Here is a 20227-nt window from a genome sequence, read left to right as displayed (position 1 = left end):
GGTGGCGCTAGAGTAAAGGTTAGGGTCTAACTTTGGGTCAGTAGGGATGCTCTGGGGACCATGAATATCTGTGCAATAGCAATCCGCCTGATTACTGTCTGATAGTTGAGAAAGATGTCCATGGCTAAAAGGACAAGAGACGGGCTGCATATACATTTAAAAAAGAAGGTGGCCGGATGGACATTTGATCAGATACTGATTCATTAGAAGCTCCCTCTCCCTCACTACGTTAATTCTGAGAGCACACGAGTGAAGCAGCGATGCTTCTCGTCTGGCCGGGCACGTCCCGACAAGCAGCTCTCCCTGCCGGCTCGCAGCGGCTAAATAACCTGCGCCGATAGAGATGGAATGAGGGTAAATGCACATCACTCAAACAGGCCCTCCGGCTCCTCAAATGAACCACATGAAGCAGCGAAATTGCCGTCACTTTTCTCACCTAACAGTTTTCCCTCGTCCGTCTCCTGGAACAATTACCCCCGAGCGCTCTCACAGACACATTTTCACATTAAATGCTTTGAAACAACACCAGTTTAGTTAAATGGAATGTGCCGGAGACTGGATATATACTGGCCCCAGGTAGCTATTTGATTTAGCTTTGATTTAGACCCAGCCTGCAGAATCATGAGCTATTTTCTTCTTTCTTTTGCGTTTACTTGACCACACACAGAATATGTGGCATTGAGCCTGTGACGTCTGCCTCGCTCTTATTTCCCTCTCAAACATCTGCTTACATTTCATATTCAGCCACGTCTGTCTGCATCCAATTTCACTGCCCGCAAGCGCCCGGCATTGTCCTGATTTAATAAATGACAAGCTATTAAAAATCACTCTGATTCAAAGCTGTGGCCTCTGGTAAATCCATCTGAAGCACAGGCCACTGTGATGGCTTTAAACACGTCCATGGCTGGTTCCTATTAGGACAATGCCACTGCTTTTCCCCTTTCTGCACTGGTTACACGCTAAAAACCTATTATTCAGCCGTTCAGCGCATGTTAAAAGGCAACCAGGAGGTTTCTGGGAAAAGAAACCTTTCAATAATTGTCCGTAAATCCTGATGGTCATCAAATCTACGCCTTTTCTGAAGATGTCTTCTATACTCAAGAAATAGCTCATATAAAAGGTGCTAAGAATTCAGATTCCCGTTGCAAACTGTGTGTGACATTCATACAGGGACGTCCTCTCCGCCGGCTCTGGCACTCACCCCACGAAGAACTGCCTCATCTCCTGGCGCCGCGACCGCATCATCTGCTTGTACTCGCCGATGCGCAGCTTCTTGCCGTCGATGATGCAGGTCCTCTTGGGCCGCGGCTTGTACTTGTAGTTGGGATACTTCTCCAGGTGGATCTTGCTCAGGCGGGCCTGCTCCTCGTAGTACGGCTGCTTCTCCTGGTTGGTCATGCCTTTCCAGCGAGAACCTAGAGAAAAGGAGAAGGAGATGCGCTTTAGCTCTCGGGTCATCTCCGTCCAGTGAAGACTCCGACTCTCTCAAAGCACCCCTTATTGCCTATTTCATACGGCTGTTGCCTGCTGGCTGACTCCTCGCTCACAGCGGGAGGTGGGGGGGGGGGGGGACGCACGAGTGATTATGGAGCTAAGAGCTGCAGCAAGTGCATCTCGACCCCCAGCTGCTGCCGCGCTGCAAAGCAAGAGCTGAACGTATTTGACTCACCGCTAATGTTTTAATGATCCAACGTGGAAAGAAAGAAAGCTTGTGGAGGACCGTAATTTAAATAAAAAGAAATATTAACCACATCTGTCGAATATGGGATGCAACAGAATTGACCCAAGTCTTTCTTTTCTCACGGCTGGATTACTGGCGTGATTAATTCATCGATTTACAAACCTCGACTCGTGGAAAACGAGGCAGCTAGAGTCAAAAAGAAGAAGAGAGCACATCACTGGCTCCCTGGACCCTGCGGGATTCATTATAAAGTTATTTTATTCATCTTTAAATACGGCACCCTCATGCATATCAGCATGTCTGTTTAAACGACCACCTTTCTCATTGTGTTTCATTGTAATTTAGCTTGCTCATAAAACATATATGCTTTTTTTGAATGTAGAGCACTGTGGACCAAACAATGTTAACGGGCTTGTGCTGCACAATAAATAAAACAGCGACAGAGCCGGTGCTTTGTTTAAGGCTGGATGTTGTTGTGAACAGACAGCTTCTTCAACCAAAGAGGCTGTTCCGGGGTGAATGACACTCTGCTCCCTCTCGGCTGCAGAAGAATTATACGTTGTGTACTTCTTATTTCCCTCGATAAGAGGACCTTGTGAACAAGTGGAGGAGCAGCACATCTGCACAGCGCTCTCATTACAAACGCCCCGCCCGGCTCCTCTGTTTATCCAGGTTTATCACAAACTAGACTTGTACTTTTGTGACACAGGAAACAGTGTTTTTTCAAGCCTGCCACCCACTCCCCAGAGTCCAGCTGTGTTATTACGTGGGAGACACACGCATTGTACACATGCAGTCACGTACACAATTCAGCTCTTTACACTTTAAGCCAGATTCTCTTAATGATATTTGCCTGAAAATATCAATTTCAAAATGAGTACATCTTCATAGAATACATGTCGGACTTAAATCCTCACAATGAACGATTTGCACACGTCCGACAAACGCAGGGAGCGTTTTGTGAAACACAACACTCCCTTTTTGTCAGAGCCCATCCAAAGTTCCGAGGCAGCGGAACTTTGTTAATGTCGCTCCGGAGCTTCGAGCCCTCCATCGGACCGCGGCGGTCTTCCCAGCGTCGCCCCTAATGGCCGGCGTGAATGGCTATCTGTGTCCAGGAGGTCCACATGGACGCGGTTACGTTATGAGCATCCATCACACTACTCAGGCCGGCATAGTGGAGCTCTGTGTGGGAAGTGCTCGAGGGTTCTGAAGCACACTGGGCCTCCTTACAGCCTGCTGGTAACTGTGGGATGAAGACGCACAGCGGCTGGAGTCCGGAGGACCATCGACTGTCAAACACACCGAGTCCTCTGACTTGAGTCTTCAAGCTGCTGATGCACACCATTTATGTACATTTTGACTTGTAAAATAAACATATTCATTACCTTCTTTTATTAACTGATTTACACGCATGAGCTTGCTAGAAAAATAGAGTGATTATCACAGTTTGTACCCAGAATAAACACGTTTCTGTTCCAGGAGCAGAAATAAATCATTCTTGAAAAAGATCTTTGTGTCTTTTTCCCATCAGTCTCTCTGACCGGTTATATTGCTTTATCTAATTCCACTCTAACGCTGTCAACGGGTGTTATGTTCTGTTGCGCTGCAGTGATTCCTCTGCAACTCAAGTTGCTGTATCTCATTTAATCATCAAGTAAAGCAAATTTAGATTTTTCTATAAAGGAACCAAAACCAAGCTGTAATGTCAAATATTCTGTGTTATTTATTTACATAAATATACATGATCAGATAGCCAGCATTTGATACATATGTATATATATACACATAAATAAATATATTCACATATATATATATATATTTATGTATTTACGTATATCCATAATAAAGCAAAAGCGTGTTTTTATTTGATTAATTAATTGATCAATGGAACACTGAAAGTCAAAACAATCAGTATCAAGTTGCTACCGAGGAAAAACAAAAAATGTTCACCCCAATAACGTGAGTGTGTGGTATCTCACCCAGGATCTTGCTGATGTTGGAGTTGTGCATGTCGGGGAAAGTCTGCAGGATCTTCCTCCGCTCGTCTTTGGCCCACACCATGAAGGCGTTCATGGGCCTCTTGATGTGGGGCTCGGCGTTGCTCCTGCCCCGTGCCTCCCTGAACACCCTGGCCTCCGTGATGCTGCTTCCTGCAGCGACACAAAGGAACGGCGTCTGTGACACGTGCATCTGTCATGCTTCCACGCCGGATTAATGCCGGGCGCTGCGCTGATATGGATGAGCCCTTCCTGTTTGTTTTCGTCAGCCCTTGATCCTTGGGAGAGGATGTATAACATGAGTGTAACAAAAGTGTGACGGGGCTCTTGCTGCGATGCCCTCAACCTGCTCGCACAAACACACACACGGGCTGAACGGACCGTCGCTAGTCTGCTTCCGTCGGATAGTATCTCAGGTCCTACGCTGCTGTGTTTAGTGCTCCGCTTCTAAAGTAAACCACAATGATCACTCCTCATTGTCTGTAAACAGAGGCTTTTTATGAGTAACAGGTGGGTCAGTGTCTTTAGACGGAATTCAGAGATGGTATTTTGAATGCACCAGAAACGAGTAACTGCATGTACAACGCAGCCAAAAATGACTTTCCATCATTCGTAGTAGAATCGTAAAACTGTCCTGAGCATTAATGCACTCAGAGCGCCGGCTCTTGTTTGCATACTCGCACCGGGTGGGATCTCGTGTCGCAAACACTCGTCGCGGAAAAAAAGGCGGAGAATTCGGCCCCTTGTATGTGCGGTGAATTAACAGTGTGAAATTGTTCAAGAGCATAAAATGTTGACATTGCTCGCTCTGTTTAGCTGTTGAGGGTGTCCTTCATCCAAGCATCCCGGGGAGCACAATAAATATTTGTGTTCCCTGAATACCTGTGTGTTCTGGCTGTCTGGAAGATGCTTTCTTCTTTGCAGCAGAACAGCAGAAGTGGGGCCTCTTCTGTCGGGGGGGCCCAGCGAGTTAAGGGTCACTGGTAACAATTCAGTGTGCACAGGATGTGACTGCTTCTAACCGAGACTTCTCAAAGATCTCCTGCCTTGGATTCCCCTCCAGACTCCCATTTTCTAACGGGTCTTTTCTACATGTGTTGCCTACCGTCCAGGTCTTCTGGTCTCGTCAGGTCGATGACTCGATGCACCATCTTCCCAGCGTCCTCCCCGAGCCTCCCCAGGTGCTGGCTCAGCGTCTCGTAGTGCAGCCGCTCCTGCAAAAAAACCCATCTGACCGGTTATTTGAAAGCAAGTTGTGAATGAAGATGATGCCGAAGTTTCAACCCCGTTTCATTTGCTACTATCTGATGTGTGAGTCAAGTGTGCTCCGTGGGCCCGGCGTCTTTTAGATTGGGTCGAACGTCACAATACGGCATCGTAACCTTTATTTACAGTATCTGAGGGTTGCGAGTCGCCAATCGCGCCAAAAGCACACCCAAGGCCCCTCGCGGGCCCGTCGGATCAACACCGGCCTCCCATCACCACGCTCTCTCTGCCTGCCGCTCCACTTCTGAGACAAATGACTTCCACGAGCGGCCCGCCTCGAGGCCCTGCAGCTAAAATTACGCTACCAAACTGTGGTGGAAAACATCGAACCCTCCGCACAGCTACCGCACATCGACGCTCCTCTCCTCTCTCATCCCCCCACCCCCCTCACCCTCCCCCCCTCTCGGCTCTCCTCCTTTTTCTGGTGACAGAGGCATTTTGTTTGACGCAAGGAATGGTTGCCGGGTGAAGTCATGCCGCGGTAGCCGCTGGCACAGCCGGTGGAACTTAGAGGCCGGCGTGCATGTGTACATACATACGTGTGTGTGTGTGTGTGTGTGTGTGTGTGTGTGTGTGTGTGTTTATAGATGAAGAGTCCACGCGGGCCAATGTCAGCACTACGGCAGGGCTGTAATCAGGCCCGCCACAGAACATGTGCCTGGGCAGTGCCATGCTCACCGCAGGAAGCAAGCGCCTAACAAAGGACTGAAGAAAAGGGAGAGAGGGAGATGTAAAGAGAGAAGCAGACAGGAGTGGAAAACTGGACCCGAGACAAGGAGAAGGGCTGGAGCCCCTCGTGGCGCTAAAACGACAGCGTGTTAGAGCGGATCGATGGTGGGTGATGAATCCTAGAAGACGGATGCTAAAGATGCTGTACATTACGGTTTTGCTCCGTAAGATGCAACGCAGCGCGTAGCTTAAGTACAGTTAGAGACAGACGATGGAAAACGAATGCACGGTAGAGTTTGGGTTGCGGAAAATGCAATAGGACAGCACCAATAGAGCTGATCCAAAAGGCAGATTAACAGCAGACCTGGGTCAAAATGTGCAAATATTCCATGCGGTTGGTCTACTTTTGGTCTGCTTGAAAGTTCTTGTGGCGAATGCAATAAGGAGCTGTCTTTACTTTGTTTAGTCAAGTTGAAAAGGCTTTGGCTGCTTTCGTACTGGACCGCTGCCCTTTGGAGCGGCATTATAGACTATTTCAAATGCTCTTTCATGATTCCGCATTGTGTACATGATTGGATTGTGCTCCTCGGAAAGCTTTTGTCTCCGCAGCAGATTCACTGGTTAAAAACAGTCGAGGCTTTGTAATCCCGTTGTTTAGCCAGTTGCATTGAAGCGCAGGCACAGTGTTTCAGGACCGACTTGTTTGTGTATCTTGAACGGCTTTCAGACAGTGAAACACACCCGTCACGTATTGTACTTTACTATTTAACCCAAGCGGGAATCGGAGCGAACAGAGTCGCGGCTCAAAGCAGACAAGTTAACGCATCCATGACTAAATTAACCAAAAAGAGAAGGGAGGGAAAAACGACCTGACAGCGTCGCTGCTGAATGCACATTTGTTCCTTTAAGAGGCACCCGACTCTTCAGGGGCCCACGGACGGCCTGCAGCTGACCGTTTACGTCTCCTCCACCTCCTCGGCCCACCTCGTGCCATTGTTCCCTCTATTCCTACTGTCTTGCTCGTTCCTCCCTCAGGCGACGCCGCGTGCCGATAGAGCTGTCCATCAGGCCCTCAACACCAGCAGCAGCCCCAGAGGCTCGGACCCCAAAGAAGTAGACACTCTATTTCAGTCTATTTGCAGGTGCCAGTGCTGAGCTTCGTAGGGAACATTATCATAATGTGTGTCATTCAGGCTTAGAGATGCAGCAACATTACAGTGACCTTTAATCAAGACCTGGAGCCGTCTGAGCTGTCGGTTCGGCTCGCTTCCCGGGGACCAAACTCACCAGCAGAGTTAATGCGAGCTTCTGAACAACCACCCCCCCCCCCCCCCCCCCTCTGAAGGCTTACTCCGCTCCACCGACAGAAAACGCACCGTTCAACTATTCAACAAACAAAATACGTCCCTCCACATCGTTCATTTAAATACTCTGATTGAGAGATCTGGTTCATTTCAAAACTGCAAAAATTCGGCATCTGTCAACTTCACCCGTTAATTATATGAGCAGAGACACCAAAAACATCCATCTGTCCTCATTATTCAACATCTACAACTTCAGATTCGCATCTCAGGCGAAGAAAGAAAGAAAAAGGTTTGTAGATGTAGATTTACCTGATGTCCCTTGGAAAGACTTTCATTGAAACTCGACAGAGCTGCGACGCTTCCACGTGTGATGACTCCATATACTCATTAGTTGGAGCAAACTACCGGAGACAAGAGGTTGATTTCCATCAGCTGACTAATCAAAATCTTCTTTGAAGTGGCTTCAGGGAGTGTTTTGTGGCTGTTTAGATAAAATAAGAAAACGCACACACCCACACAGTCGTACACGGCGGCTATTTCAGTGAGCTTTTGGCAGCCGCAGGCCAGCTGGAAGCAACGCAAGCGTAAGGTGATACTCGACAATGCTGCTAACTGGCCCGGCCTCTCGTCTGTACACCAGCTATAATGACATTAACATGGCCAGCGCACAGCCAGGACACACACACACACACACAAAGGAGCCTGGGATCACTTTCAGCTCTTAGGGAAACGTCTGTGTCGTCTGTTCCTTGAAATGAAAGACGAGGCCCAAAAATACCCCAACAGAAAGCGAAATGAACCCACTCGGACGTCACCGCGACAACCCGATAAATACCGCAACGTTCTGCACAACGCCGGGGCGCGATGAACAGCAGTTGTCTCGTTCCCCTCAAAGACGCCCAATGCGGCGTGTTAGTTCAATGTCGTCAAGTAGAAACACTTGGCTGACGCTTCAAAGTCTCTTGTGTAACAAAATGTATTTGAGGGACAGAAAACAACACACAAATCCAAGGTAAAGAGAGAGAGCCGGTCTGGTGGAGCGGCTGACTCACTCTCCCAGTATCCAGCAAGTTCCATCCATGAATTGTTTGAGACAGAGCAAAGCCTTTGAGGGCTTTAGAAAGAGAGAAAAAAATGAAAATCTCTGTCTACGAGAAGAAATGATGTATTATATGTATTATATAAGCTAAGAGACGCTGTTGTTGGGTAACGAATATCAAACACCAACCGGAAAACAATTACTTTGAGACTTTCCAAATGAGCTTTTTATTAGGACACATTGAGCTATAAACCAAATTACTGCATTGCTTTGGTTTTGTTCCTTTAAAGTTGGAAATGAAAGCGCTTGGGAAGCGCACCGGGCTCCTCGCCGCGTTGCATGGTTGCATGGCCGCGTTGCATGGCCGCGTTGCACAGGCCGCGTTGCACAGGCCGCGTTGCACGGTTGCATGGCCGCGTTGCACTGCAAAGCGTTGCATGGCCGCGTTGCACTTTCAGAGATAACTTGTAGCAAATATATTTGTGAATATTTGTGGGATTATTTTGCCAGACAACTCAAACCGAGTCTTAATAAACAATTTATTAGTAAAGGCTGTTATATAATTTATAATTATGAGTTTCTCAGTGTTTACCAGCATAACACCTTCAAAAAACAAAAAATCAACTTGGGACTGACGCTAAGTACAGCAGAGATATATTTTCATACATTTTGGATGTTTTCCTCAGGAAGAGTCGAGGCAAACACGTCCAAAACAATTCAAAACAGCCTCTCCTTGGAGTGCACCAATCATGACCTACTTGGGGGCTGGCTGGGTTCAAAGTCTCCACCCCTAAAATATTCATGAGTTCCTCTCCTCCTCCTCCTCCTCGCCAGCAACACGGGATCAATTGCGCAGGAGAGTCTCATCATCTTCAGCTGATCACACCGACTGAAGATGTTTTGGAATACGGACGTCCCGCTGGATATGATATCCTGGTACAAAGACCCCGTCCCCCTGAGCGGGAGGGATGAGCGGAAGGGGGGTCCCCTTCCCAGAGAAAGGCCCTTTAATTGGGCTAAAACCCCGAGGCCGGGACCCCCCCCCCTTCAGGGCAAGTGGGGAGCTGGACTCCATTATACACACACACGAGTACACACCCACACTCTAATGTTAACACCAACCCCCCCCCCCCCACACACACACACACACGCACGCTCAAACGCCAAAACCATCACTTGTCATTGGCCCAGCTGCTGCGTCTTCAAAGCTCTTGGCTTCTGGGTGGCCGCGGAGATGAGAAGGGAAAAGAGAAGCACTGCAGAGCCGCCGCCCGCGCCGAACAGCACCGAATATCAACCCGCAGTACTCGACAGGCGCTGAGCTCCAATCTCTCAGGAAAGAGGGGTTGTTGTGATGGCCGAATAAAGATCAACGGAAAGAAAGGAATGTGGATCCTCCTATTTTCCAGGTTCCTGCTGCTGAGTTTACAGGAAACGAAAGTGGTGATACTTGTGTAATTCAAAGGTTTGCCTTTGTATGCAAAAGACCCGACCCTAGCCCAACTGTACGGGACGGGGTGATTCAATACAGAGCTGAATTTCTTTAATGGATTTGGAATTTCTTTTTTTATCACCAGTTTTCTAATAATGCATGTTTGAAAATGAAAATGATGTAGTCTTATGGAATATGTGGTAATTTGCATGCATTTCCACAACATAAACCTGGTCATTGTATCAAAATTCCTGTTTCATTATGTTAAAAATTTAAGACAAAGGTTTTTACTGAGATCATTTTGGATATCTCTCAGTGTATTGCTCCATTTCTGATAAAATAATGTAAACAGATTGTAAAGACAATAGAGGCGAAAACGCATCTAAATTGTTAAAAGATATCACAACAAAACGCTCCAAGTTAATTAATGACAATTTTCTGAAGTTTCAATGTGTTGAGTAATCAGACGTAAAAATAAACCACTAAACGTGGTTGTTGTTTTATTTCTACTGGTCTGAAAGTGGATAAAGCTTTAGACCAAAATCTCAATTGAGCTGAGTCATATAGATCAGTGGTCCCCAACCACCGGGCCGTGGACCGGTACCGGTCCGTGGGCCGTTTGGTACCGGGCCGCACCACAGGAAGCTTATATATATTATTTTTATTTTGAAAATTGACCGGATTTTCTCCTAATTATGTACGTTGTCTGACATGAAAACGGTCCGTGAGGTAAAAAAGGTTGGGGACCACTGATATAGATCATATAGTTTGTAGATAGAATCCAGTAACTATAGAAAAAACAAGTTGGATTAAACAGAAATTGTACAACTTCACAGCCCACGTTTCCTGTTGGTGGTGTCACATGAACTGTGCAGTTTGTGTGTGTGCACGTTATGTGAGAAAACGGCCTTTTACTGCATGTGACTGTTGTCGGTGTGTCCTCACGTGGTCCGTCCGTCCCGCTCACCTTGTTGCCGTTGCTGAGGCTCATGCTGCTGAGGGCGGACAGCTTGGCCTCCAGGCTGTGATGCCCCGGGTGCTGCGGGTGCTGCTGGTGGTGGAGCTGCTCCCTCTGGATCTGCTCCCTCATGCTCCTGGCCTCCTGGATGGCCTTCAGCACGGCATCCTGGTCCCCAAAGAGCGCCGTGGAGTTGAGGCTGGACAGGATGTCTTCAGGATGGGACAGAGGGACAACGGTCGGTCGCTTTGAGCGGCGGGAGAGCAAAGAGTGCGTGGCTTCTAAAAAAAGAGGCCGGCGTTCTTTTCGGTCTTATTTTAACAAAGACAATTTGTTTTTCATCAACGTGATCTTCCCAAGTAGAAGTTGCATCAGATCTGGTTGGTGCAGAATTGTATGCCCCCCCCCCTCCTTGTTTTTGTGCCCCGTTTCACACTTTTGAAGCCGATGCACATTTGAAGAACTAAGAAAATAAATAAAAGCATGCAAAGTTTCCGTCGCCCTCCTTGTTTAATTAGCAGACGAGTGGGAAGCGCTGAATGCTTGGGTGGCCGTTAAAACGGGCAAAAAATAACTTTGCAGGGAACACAAGCGTCGCGTCCTCAAAGCCACTCCAGAAGAGCGGGCAAAATTGTTTTCTAGTGTGTGTGTGGGGGGGGGGGTGTATAATGAGAGGGTTTAGATTGGCCTTAATAACAGATAGCAGAGGTAGGGGCATAAAAGGTCTAGCGCGGGCAGACAATGATGTGAGGAAGCTCTTAAAAAACAAATAACGTGTGCTGGGTTTCACTGTTTCCGCTGCTGGGGTTTTCATTGGGGCTAAATACAGGCCTTTGGACTCCTGTAAAACACACACGCACACACAGAAGTACGCACACCGGTCTCTAGTGGGGTTGGGGTGTCTGCAGTCTATCGGATGCGGCGCTGCTCGGCTTGTCTGTGTGTGGTGTGGCGGGGGGGGGGGCGGGCGGGCGGGGGTGTTTGGGCGGCTGCTTTTTTTGTTTTCCCGGATGAAGGGAAGACACGTGTCTCTCTGGATGCATTCACAGGACCCGTGCGAACAACACGCACATGTCTGATTGCAAACATTGTGTACAACTGCTTCCCCGGGTTTTTCAGACCACGTCATTGGGAAGAACCAATATCAAGGTATTGATAAAGGGGGTAAAGGGGTCGGCGTTTTGGTACCTACCCAGAGAGGTGTTCCTGCTCACGTGGGCCATGGGGCTGGGGATGCGGCCCTTGCCCCCGCCGGTCGGGCTGGACTTGCTGCCGGAGTACGGGCCGTGCGTCGGGGAAGTCGGGGAGCGGAGAGGCTCCGCCTGCTTGGTTCTGGCTGAGAGGTTCAGCGGCTGCGTGGTCGCTTCCTCCTGGTGGGAGAAAGCAGCAACAGTCTCCGGGTTACAGCGGTCAAGATAATCCCCGATAACGTCAATAATAACGTGTTTCATTAATGAAATGAGTGAATGAAAGACCGCAGCGATCCTTGTAAGGGGGCTCTTCAATTTGCTAGTGTGTTGTGTACGTGCACAAGGACGCACGTGCACGTGGGGCCGACGGTTTCACGCTTTGCGTAAGAAAACATAGCAAAGCAGCAACGAAGGCAACGCAGGCTCCGCACCTAATCTGCTTTCAAACATTTGACGAGGGAAAGCAATCCGTAGGTCGTTAGTTTACCAATATCACTATTTCCAAATGTACCGGAAGCATCGAGCGGCACAACGTCAGCGGAACACAGAGCTGCGGTTCTGCTGTGGAAATGGTTCCCCGTCGGAAGGGTAATGGACTCAACTTAAGAAGACCACAGCTGCTGATTTTCAATTTTGCCCAAAGTGTTCCTCAAAGTGCTCAAGTGATGCTCCCACTCAGCGATCACTCGTCCCCACCGGGCTTTTTTAGCCCCTCCAATAAAAGAATTCCAGCGCTGGGGGGGGGGGCAACAGCGCATCTTCTCATGCAAACAAGGGAAACTTTGTTTGACTCCTCCGTTTCTAAACAAAAGGCTCACGGCCGCACTGATCCGCACGAGAAATCCCCCCCCCCCCAACCCCCCCAAAAGGGAAATGCTGTGTAACTCAACAGGGAAAACAACCGCGGCTCTTGTGTTGTCAGCGAGCTCTTAATGAACGTGGATCTAATTTGGGGCTGAGCTTCCGCTGAGGGAAGCGTCGAGAGGGAGACGAGTTCATGACTGGCTTGGCGGGTGGTACCGAAGGTTGGGGGGGGGGGGCTGAGTTTGCGTGGGGGGGGTCAGCGCAGGACGGGGAGTTCAGAGGGCACGGCACTACTGTCGGAGTGAGCTCTGATGCCGGCCCGTTGTGACGCCGGCTGCAGCTGTGCCCCCCCCACACACACACACTCACACATGGCTTCCATTACCGCCTCGCCGTCGCAATGATGAGGCGTACGCTCTCTCCAGTCGAGGGCTCTGGGCCCAAACAGCAGCCAGCGCCAGTGTCATTATGTGAGTGTGCGTCTGTTTGCGTGTGTCGATCGGTGTATGGGACTTTCAGATAAGCTGTTTCTCATTTTGGGCGAAGAGCGCGGGGCCAAAATGTTGTTTCAACAATTTCCAGCCTCTCACTTTCGCTTCAACTGCTTTATTCTCGGGGTGTTTTCCTTTCGTTGCGTGTTGCTCACCGCAGAGACAGCGCTTCGTCTCCCTCCCTCTATACGTGCGCATCCATGGGCTCACCTTAATGTTCGGCATGGGACTGGATGCTCGCTTCTCGCTCTTCAGGGCGGAGGGGGAGAGGGGACCAGAGGAGTTGTTGGCCTGCGGGAGAGGAGGCATCTGCATGCTCGCCAGCTGGGCGGCATACAGCTGCTGCAGAAAGAGAAAGCAGCAACGCTGTCAGGCTACTGGCATTCCTCGCCTTAACCCCCCCCCATCCTCGATACAGCATTTTACTTTTTGCTGCATCTTCTGAGTTTGACTGTTGCGTGTCTGAGCCATCTCTGACATCTATTCTTTCAACAGATGCTGAGAGCAGCTTGCAAATATACTTTGATGTAGAATTGCATCAAATCAAATGCTAAAGAAACATTTGAATTTTGCCAAATTGAATCGGATCTACCGAAAAATTTGGATTGGTCGATGTTGATTAACGTTTTAGACGATGCTTGGCTCAGTGCTGCTTACAATAACAAGCTGGTCTCCTTTATAAACCACGAATGATAAAATCAACATGGCTGTTTTTCTTAATCTGATCTTCTATTTGACCAGCTTTGATTTGGTAAATGGTAATAATCAGATTAAAAACACAAAGTTGCTCTATGAACATTGCTTGAGACTAATCTTGTTACGTATTTTTAACTCATTGCAAGAGCTCAGATAATCAACCAACTGACCCCAAAATCAGAATAGTTGAAAATCATTTTTAAGTAGGTGCAGTCATACCGCAAATAGCTTGGTCATGAGTCAATCAAAAAACACTTAAATGTAATGTAAAAATTTTAAAAAGGATTTGGAAGGTATCATGAGACCATTACTGCACAAAAAAAGTCGGTACCCATTTTCCATCCAACAAAAATCAAAGAGTCAAATAGTGGGCCCGGAGTCCAGGGCCTTCTAAATCAAAGCTACACAGCAAAATGGACAGACTCAAATTAACACTATTGGAGTTAATTTCAACACTTTTAAAGTGTCCCATGGGGTCCACACTACGCAGTGTCAATGTAACACTTTTTAAAGTGTTGCCATTTTAACACTGTTATAGAGTTAATTTTAACACTTATATAGTTGAAATTTAACAATACTCAAGCGTTAGTTTCTCAACACCAGTGGGTAGTGTTAGAAATTAATACTCATCGGAGTCATTAATTAACTCTTATAGTGTGATGTGCATACTATAAAAGGAGTTGCCCCATTAACACTATAAAGTGTTATTGCTGCCCCGCCCCCCCACACAAAAAAAAAATCTTTAAATGAAATGTGAATAATTAGAAATACGAATGACAAGTTCACTACTTTAACATTTTTATTTCTTCAAATGCATCAACATTACCAAATCTTTTTTCATTGCTGTACATTTATCTAAATGTAACAATAAGGCACTATGTATCTTTGACTATTGTCATTAGAGCATTGCTTGTCAAATGGTCTAAAATAAGTCAGTGCCTTCACAGATATGACAGAAAACACATTCATTTGGTCTTCTATACAGTATGCACTAAAGTGGTCATCATAGTACATTGTTTGTACATTACAGGATATCATGAAAGCGTGCTGTTCATGTATTATAATATCACAGATCTTTTTGAACACAGGAAGATCATCGGTACATCCAGTGCATAAGTACAACCCAACCTGGTACTCAGTACCGTAATATCTGACCCACCTTGTACTTGTAACATTTGAACAGGCGTCCAAATGTAATGTCTAAAGCTGCCACTGATGTGTGTGCCTTGCACGGGAGTGGTTTTCGGTCGATAATAAGGTAGAACCTTTGGATATTCTTCTTTTGCTCACCGATGCAAAGGAGGAACGGTTGTTTGCGTCGACACTCTCAAGGAAGGTAGGAATACTGGCTCCTTCCTGTAGGTCAGTTAAGAGACATAAATTACTATAACATCTTGATCACATTTCTGCAGATATACAGAGCAAAACTGTCTCAGAATCCCAACATCTATTAAGGGATTCTTGGTGTAGGAACTTTTGCATACCTTAAGATATCTAACAAGACGGCTGGTTGCTTGAGCTGAACTGATCTTGGTAGTTTTTTTCTGGCCCCTTGAAGTTGGAGGGAGTAGATGCAGCAGCAAAAGGATTGAAGACAGATCACTGTCCCATCCTAAAGGCATAAAAAATGTATTTATTTAGTACAACACTGAAATATATATTTCAAGAAAACGTTTTATACTGACCATTGTTATCTTCAGACTCAGATTCAGTTGCTGACAGCAACTCATCCATATTCTTTGCAGTCTTGCAGTCTGTGATGTTTGGCTTGAAGAAAGTTGACCACTTGGACAGGAACTTCTGAGACACTTCGTCACCAAACATCATTGAGAAATCCTGGTCGATCTATAAACAAGGAAAACAATATTTTAATATACAGGTTCAAGCATACATCACAAAATGAATGAAAGGTCAAATACTGAAATGGAAGATTGAAAAGAAGATTAAAGAGATTATAGTATAGTGCAGACAGATATTATATTGTTCTGCACTGGACTATATTACTGTTCTACACTGGACAACTACAACCAAAGCAAAAGAGTTTTCTTACCAATCCAGGTACATCAAGAAAACGAGGGAACACATCCAGGAATGAAGATGATGCATCATCCCCAACCATCTTCTGTCGATACTGGAAAGTCGCTCTCATCTTCTCTTTGACCACAGATTCATCGCTGGAATGTCTTATTGTAGATATCGCCTCCTTGCACTCCTCACCAAATAGCTGTTGGCAGGTTGACAGAGATTCTCGCCTGGTTTTTGGACCATCCTGAAGAACGGTCTTGGAACGACCCCGCAAGCCAGCAAAGGTGTTGCGTTGAACCGTCTTGATCCTCCGTGAAATGAAGCCAGTATTACCCTCAGGATCATAGTAGTGTTCCTTTTTAAAGAAAGACCCAAACAGAGGCATCTCATGCTTCAATTTAAGAATAAGTTACTCAACACAAAAATTGTAGACAGTGAATAGACTGCAAAACATTTTAAAAAACAGGTTGAAAATGCAAGGGTGAGCAACCTACAAAAACTCATCTGAAACAAGATGAGTACAAACTAGAAAAGTGAAGAAGATATTGAAATCACACTGATTTGGTTTTCAGATAGAACTTACATATCCAAGTTTGGAGAATGGATCACGGAGGTATGGAAAAAGAGTCACAATTCCCAGTGCATAATTGGTCCTTACACTTGACGGTGGAACCCTCCTTTAAAAATAAGTCATAGTTTACTTTTAAGCATGTATGTTTTGTAAGAATAAATACACCCTTACCACTTATACAGAACAGCATTATTTAGCTACAACACATGACATAACCAAGTGACCTGCAATTCTTACCCATGTAGCTCTATCATATCTGCAACCAGGATGTTCACCATTTGTTTACTAGTGTTTATTAGTGTTTTAGTCTTATCATACTCATTGAAGACTTCTTCACCCTTTGGATTGGCCCTCAGAACACCCTCAACCATCTGCCAAGAAATATTACATTGTTATGGCATGCTTACGGTAAAAATTAGTTTTTTTTTTAAAGAATTTAACTTTTCTAATGACATTACTTTATACTGCGAATACATTTACAAAAAATAATTAATTTTGGATTTCAAATGTATTTATTCAAAGCTCTACCTGTTTTGCTTCATTCTGGTCCATTAACCCTGTTGGGTTCTTTCTTTTTTTTCCTTTTTCTTGTGGACTCCAGAATAACGGTGGAATCAGATGAATGGGATAAAGCTGGGGATAGTGCAGTCTGTGCCACTACCAAGGATGAAGTTGGGGACAGCGATGTCAATACAGAGGAGGATGCTTGATCTGCAACCAGCTCAACATCCAGATCTACAAAATGGCAGACAGAACAAAGACAATTTAAATGTACCTATCAGTAACAAAACAATCTCAATCTTAAATAAAGCATTTAAAAAGTACTAAGCATATTATATTCTTCCTTAATTACTACCCAGTGACAGATCATATGTATTTAAGACAATGATTGTCAAGTGTTACGCCACACATCGTATTTCTCACGCTGAAAAAAAAGTCCGCGCTGGCTCCCCTCCAACCTTCCCGACGGTGTCTGTAACCGTAACCGCTGCACGTAGTGTCCACGCCCGGTCAGCCGTGGCGTTCAGCCCCCCATTCTTCAAAACTTGAGCCCTGCGGCGTTGAGTAACTATAGGCACAGTAAAACGTATTTGAGAAAGGAGTCCTTCCGATTAACTTTCCGATAGTAACTTCATATTAACTACCGACACTTCTGATAATCAAAATGTAATTTAGATATACATATACCCAGTCCTCGTATGAGAATATTTGCTTCCATGCAGCTAAGACGTGGGAACCGGTTCTGGCTCTTAGCTAGCCAGCTAACTAGCATTTATTTATTTGAAAGAATGTTGGCATTACTAAAGTACCGTCACGTAACTTAACGTTACATTAACAAACTTGAAACACTCAACAGGAATTCTATTTTGCTCACAGTCAGACTCAATAGACCAGTAAACAGAAAACGTGTGAAAGTAGAAGAAACAAACTCTTGCTAACGTTAGCTTGGCAAAATTAGCTTGCCAACGTTAGCTTGCCAGTTACCGTACAGTAGTTTGTCCGCTCTGGGCGTAGGTTACGGTTGCTAGCTAGCTGACATTAGCCTGGCTGCAGTAAAGGTGGCAGCATAACAGTTAACCTACATTAGAGCGGCTATAAATATATTACTAATGTCTAAATATATGTCCATCTGTATATAATAATAGCACTCATTAGGTTATCTAATTAACTGTTACTTACCGACACAATGCAACACGTTTTCTTCAATTTTGAACAAACTGTCCTCGAAAACGTTGTGCTGCTCGTTGCTCCAGTTGAGTTGTGCAGGTAAATTACTTGAATCCCGCCAGATTGTTGCTCTCACGAGATTATTGTTCGCGCGATGCCAGAGGGTAGTCACTCCTTACACCCGAGCTGAGAGACTGACGACCCATAGAGTTGGTTTCACAATAACAGTAATAACACTCCATTTTGACACCAACTCTTTTGTGGTGCAGTGTGAAATCAAACAGATTTAACAACATAGAGATTTAGATCAATTCCAAATAGAGTTCGATTGACTCTATCTTTATCAACACCAGAAATTTAACTCTGCTCAATTTGCTGTGTAGCTAGCCAGACAAACCGCTGCTTGAAACCACTGTCAGCCCCTGTCTGAATGCATCGGAGTGTGAGGGCTGCAGAATCAAAGCGCCTGTCCTCAGGAAAACCACCCAGACGCGGCTGGCCTCCCCCAGGACTCCCCCCCTCGCGCCCTTCCTGTCCTGCTCGCCTCTCATTTAGTCACCCTCACCTCATATAGACTCTCCGACCTCCCGTAAATCGTCCGTCTTTCTTTTGTCTCTCTCGTTTGATCCCCCCCCCCCCTCTCCCCTTTTTTTCCTCTGTCCCTCAGTTTCGGTCCAAAATGGCTCTTCATATCATCCCCGCCGTCTCCTTTCTCTCTGTTTTTACTCTCCGGGCCCCTGAGCCCAAACCGCCCCCCCCCCCCCCCCCGGTATTGTGGGATCTGATTTCCCTGTAGTCAAAACTACGAGGCCTACGGGGACCAAAGAGATCCAAAAGGAAAGAGTGTTCAACTGAGAACGAGAGGGAGGTAGAGAGCGTTGGCGCTGCAGACACACGAGACCACCGTCGCTTCGCCGCCGCAGCGCCGGGCTCAGCGGTTCGGGCCCGGGAAAAAGAATTGGCCGCCCCTCTTTCCACTTCTCTCGGAGCGATATTAAACACAAACAGAAGGGGCCTCGCCGCTGAAACAAAGCCCTGATGTCACGCCGCTTATTTTCCTTGGAAGGCACCGGGAGCGCTCGGGCCAACCCCCCCCCCCAACCCCCGGCGATATGAGACCCCCGTAAGAATGTGCCTCGAATGGCTGGCGGTGAGGCCTCTCGCGTCAATCAAGCCCGACCGCAGAGTTACTTCTGGTGATGCCTGATATTCTTACAGCTCTAAGGGGAGCAGACGCACACACACGGACACACACACACACACACACACACGAGTGCGGGTGTGCTGTGAGCGGCGATTCCGTCAGCGATTCCAAATACGATGAGGGAATTGTTGAGCAAACAAAAGGCTGAGCGAGTAGGAGCTTGTGCCGTGTTTTGTTTTTTTCCCCTGTTTCTTAAAGACGCCTTGAGATTGATTAGTGACTGTGGGGGCCAATGTGCTGCGTAAACAACCACAACCACAGCTCTCACCATTCACTCAACCCCCCCCCCCAGGGAAGACAATGCCGCAATTTCCTAAATTACAAATTGACAAAGAGGGCCCCGGCCCTCGGCGGAGCTCTCCAGACTATCTGACTGGCCTTCCGGCGTTAGTGCTAATTTGACTAAAATCCAAATGATCAGTCCGTCATTTTTGGCCGTCCTGATCATCAGCAGGTTTTGAGCCGACTTCGGCTTAATCGCGGAGAGAAGCAGGGAGACGCAGACGTTTCTGGGGTCCGGCTCTGAGCAGCACTCACTGCCGTTTTTAGCGTCTCAGCTGCCATCGATCTCAGGAGTGAACAAAACAGATGAGCTTTTTGTCTTTTTCAGCTGGTTTGCAGGGGGTGAGATGGAAGAGGAGGAAGACGAGGATGGGGGAGGAGCGCCTCGTGGATCGACCTCCTGCAAGGACACTGCGGGGAGGCGTCCAAGGCGGTGAAAGACAACTATATCTCACTTCCGGCTCTCCTCGACACAACACATGCTTCGCTCTGTGAGCCTCCAAAGCAAATCCGTCCACTCATTGTCCTCAATTTAGGACAAAGAAAGCCATTCTGCCGACAGCGCTGTAATCATGACCGTGGGGCACAAGAGTTTGCTCCTCGGCGTCCGCTCCACGGCTCGCACGCAGCAACAGGCAGAGCGCCGGGGCGGGCAGCGAAAGATGTCTTATGATTTCAACAAGAATGTCCGCTGAGCAACTGTATTTCACTCGCATTAGCCGCAACAAAGGGGGCCTTTCTTCGCCGGCACTCCAGTGTTTGTGAAGGGTTCCACTCTGGGGCTTTGGAAGCAATTGGCCCCGTCAAGTTCCCACGCTGATAGCACGACACTGCGCTAGCAGAACCTTCAGGTCGGGTCACGATGGGTCCAGCACAACAGGGAAGCTTTTGTCCGTGTTCCCGCTGCCAGCATAAAACAATGCAAAGGATCCAAACCTCTTGTAAGC

At 46.9% G+C, this 20227-nt stretch overlaps 2 protein-coding genes across 13 annotated transcripts in view; both read right to left on the bottom strand.

Moving 5' to 3' along the window:
• The window catches only part of LOC120809203 (transcription factor SOX-6-like), an 83210-nt gene that overhangs the window by 2622 nt on the left and 60361 nt on the right, over positions 1-20227 (bottom strand). For 6 of the 11 annotated variants that reach the window (XM_078083238.1, XM_078083242.1, XM_078083232.1 and 3 more), the window contains 6 exons: positions 13045-13176; positions 11542-11722; positions 10359-10561; positions 4787-4895; positions 3664-3834; positions 1202-1415 (listed from right to left, as the gene is read on the bottom strand). In XM_078083238.1, coding sequence (XP_077939364.1) covers positions 1202-1415; positions 3664-3834; positions 4787-4895; positions 10359-10561; positions 11542-11722; positions 13045-13176 — 1010 coding nt within the window. The remainder of the gene's footprint in view (positions 1-1201; positions 1416-3663; positions 3835-4786; positions 4896-10358; positions 10562-11541; positions 11723-13044; positions 13177-20227) is intronic. The other 5 variants (XM_078083241.1, XM_078083243.1, XM_078083235.1 and 2 more) reach the window with 2 other exon arrangements.
• LOC144383786 (uncharacterized) lies at positions 14316-18362 on the bottom strand. 2 transcript variants are annotated; one of them, XM_078083245.1, is made up of 9 exons: positions 17807-18362; positions 17051-17195; positions 16655-16861; positions 16364-16497; positions 16139-16232; positions 15581-15910; positions 15216-15375; positions 15015-15142; positions 14316-14886 (listed from the first exon to the last, which is right to left on the bottom strand). In XM_078083245.1, the coding sequence occupies exons 3-9, from the start codon at positions 16676-16678 to the stop codon at positions 14731-14733; spliced, it is 1026 nt and encodes a 341-aa protein (XP_077939371.1). In that variant the 5' UTR covers positions 16679-16861; positions 17051-17195; positions 17807-18362; the 3' UTR covers positions 14316-14730. The 2 variants fall into 2 exon arrangements, with proteins under 2 accessions (XP_077939371.1, XP_077939372.1); XM_078083246.1 differs by lacking the exon at positions 17051-17195 and having other exon boundaries at positions 17807-17988.

The sequence above is a fragment of the Gasterosteus aculeatus genome, chromosome X, assembly GCF_964276395.1.
Source record: "Gasterosteus aculeatus chromosome X, fGasAcu3.hap1.1, whole genome shotgun sequence".
Lineage (NCBI taxonomy): Eukaryota > Metazoa > Chordata > Actinopteri > Perciformes > Gasterosteidae > Gasterosteus > Gasterosteus aculeatus.
The sequence above is the reverse complement of the archived record's forward strand: the minus strand, read 5'-3'. Positions and strand labels throughout refer to the sequence as shown.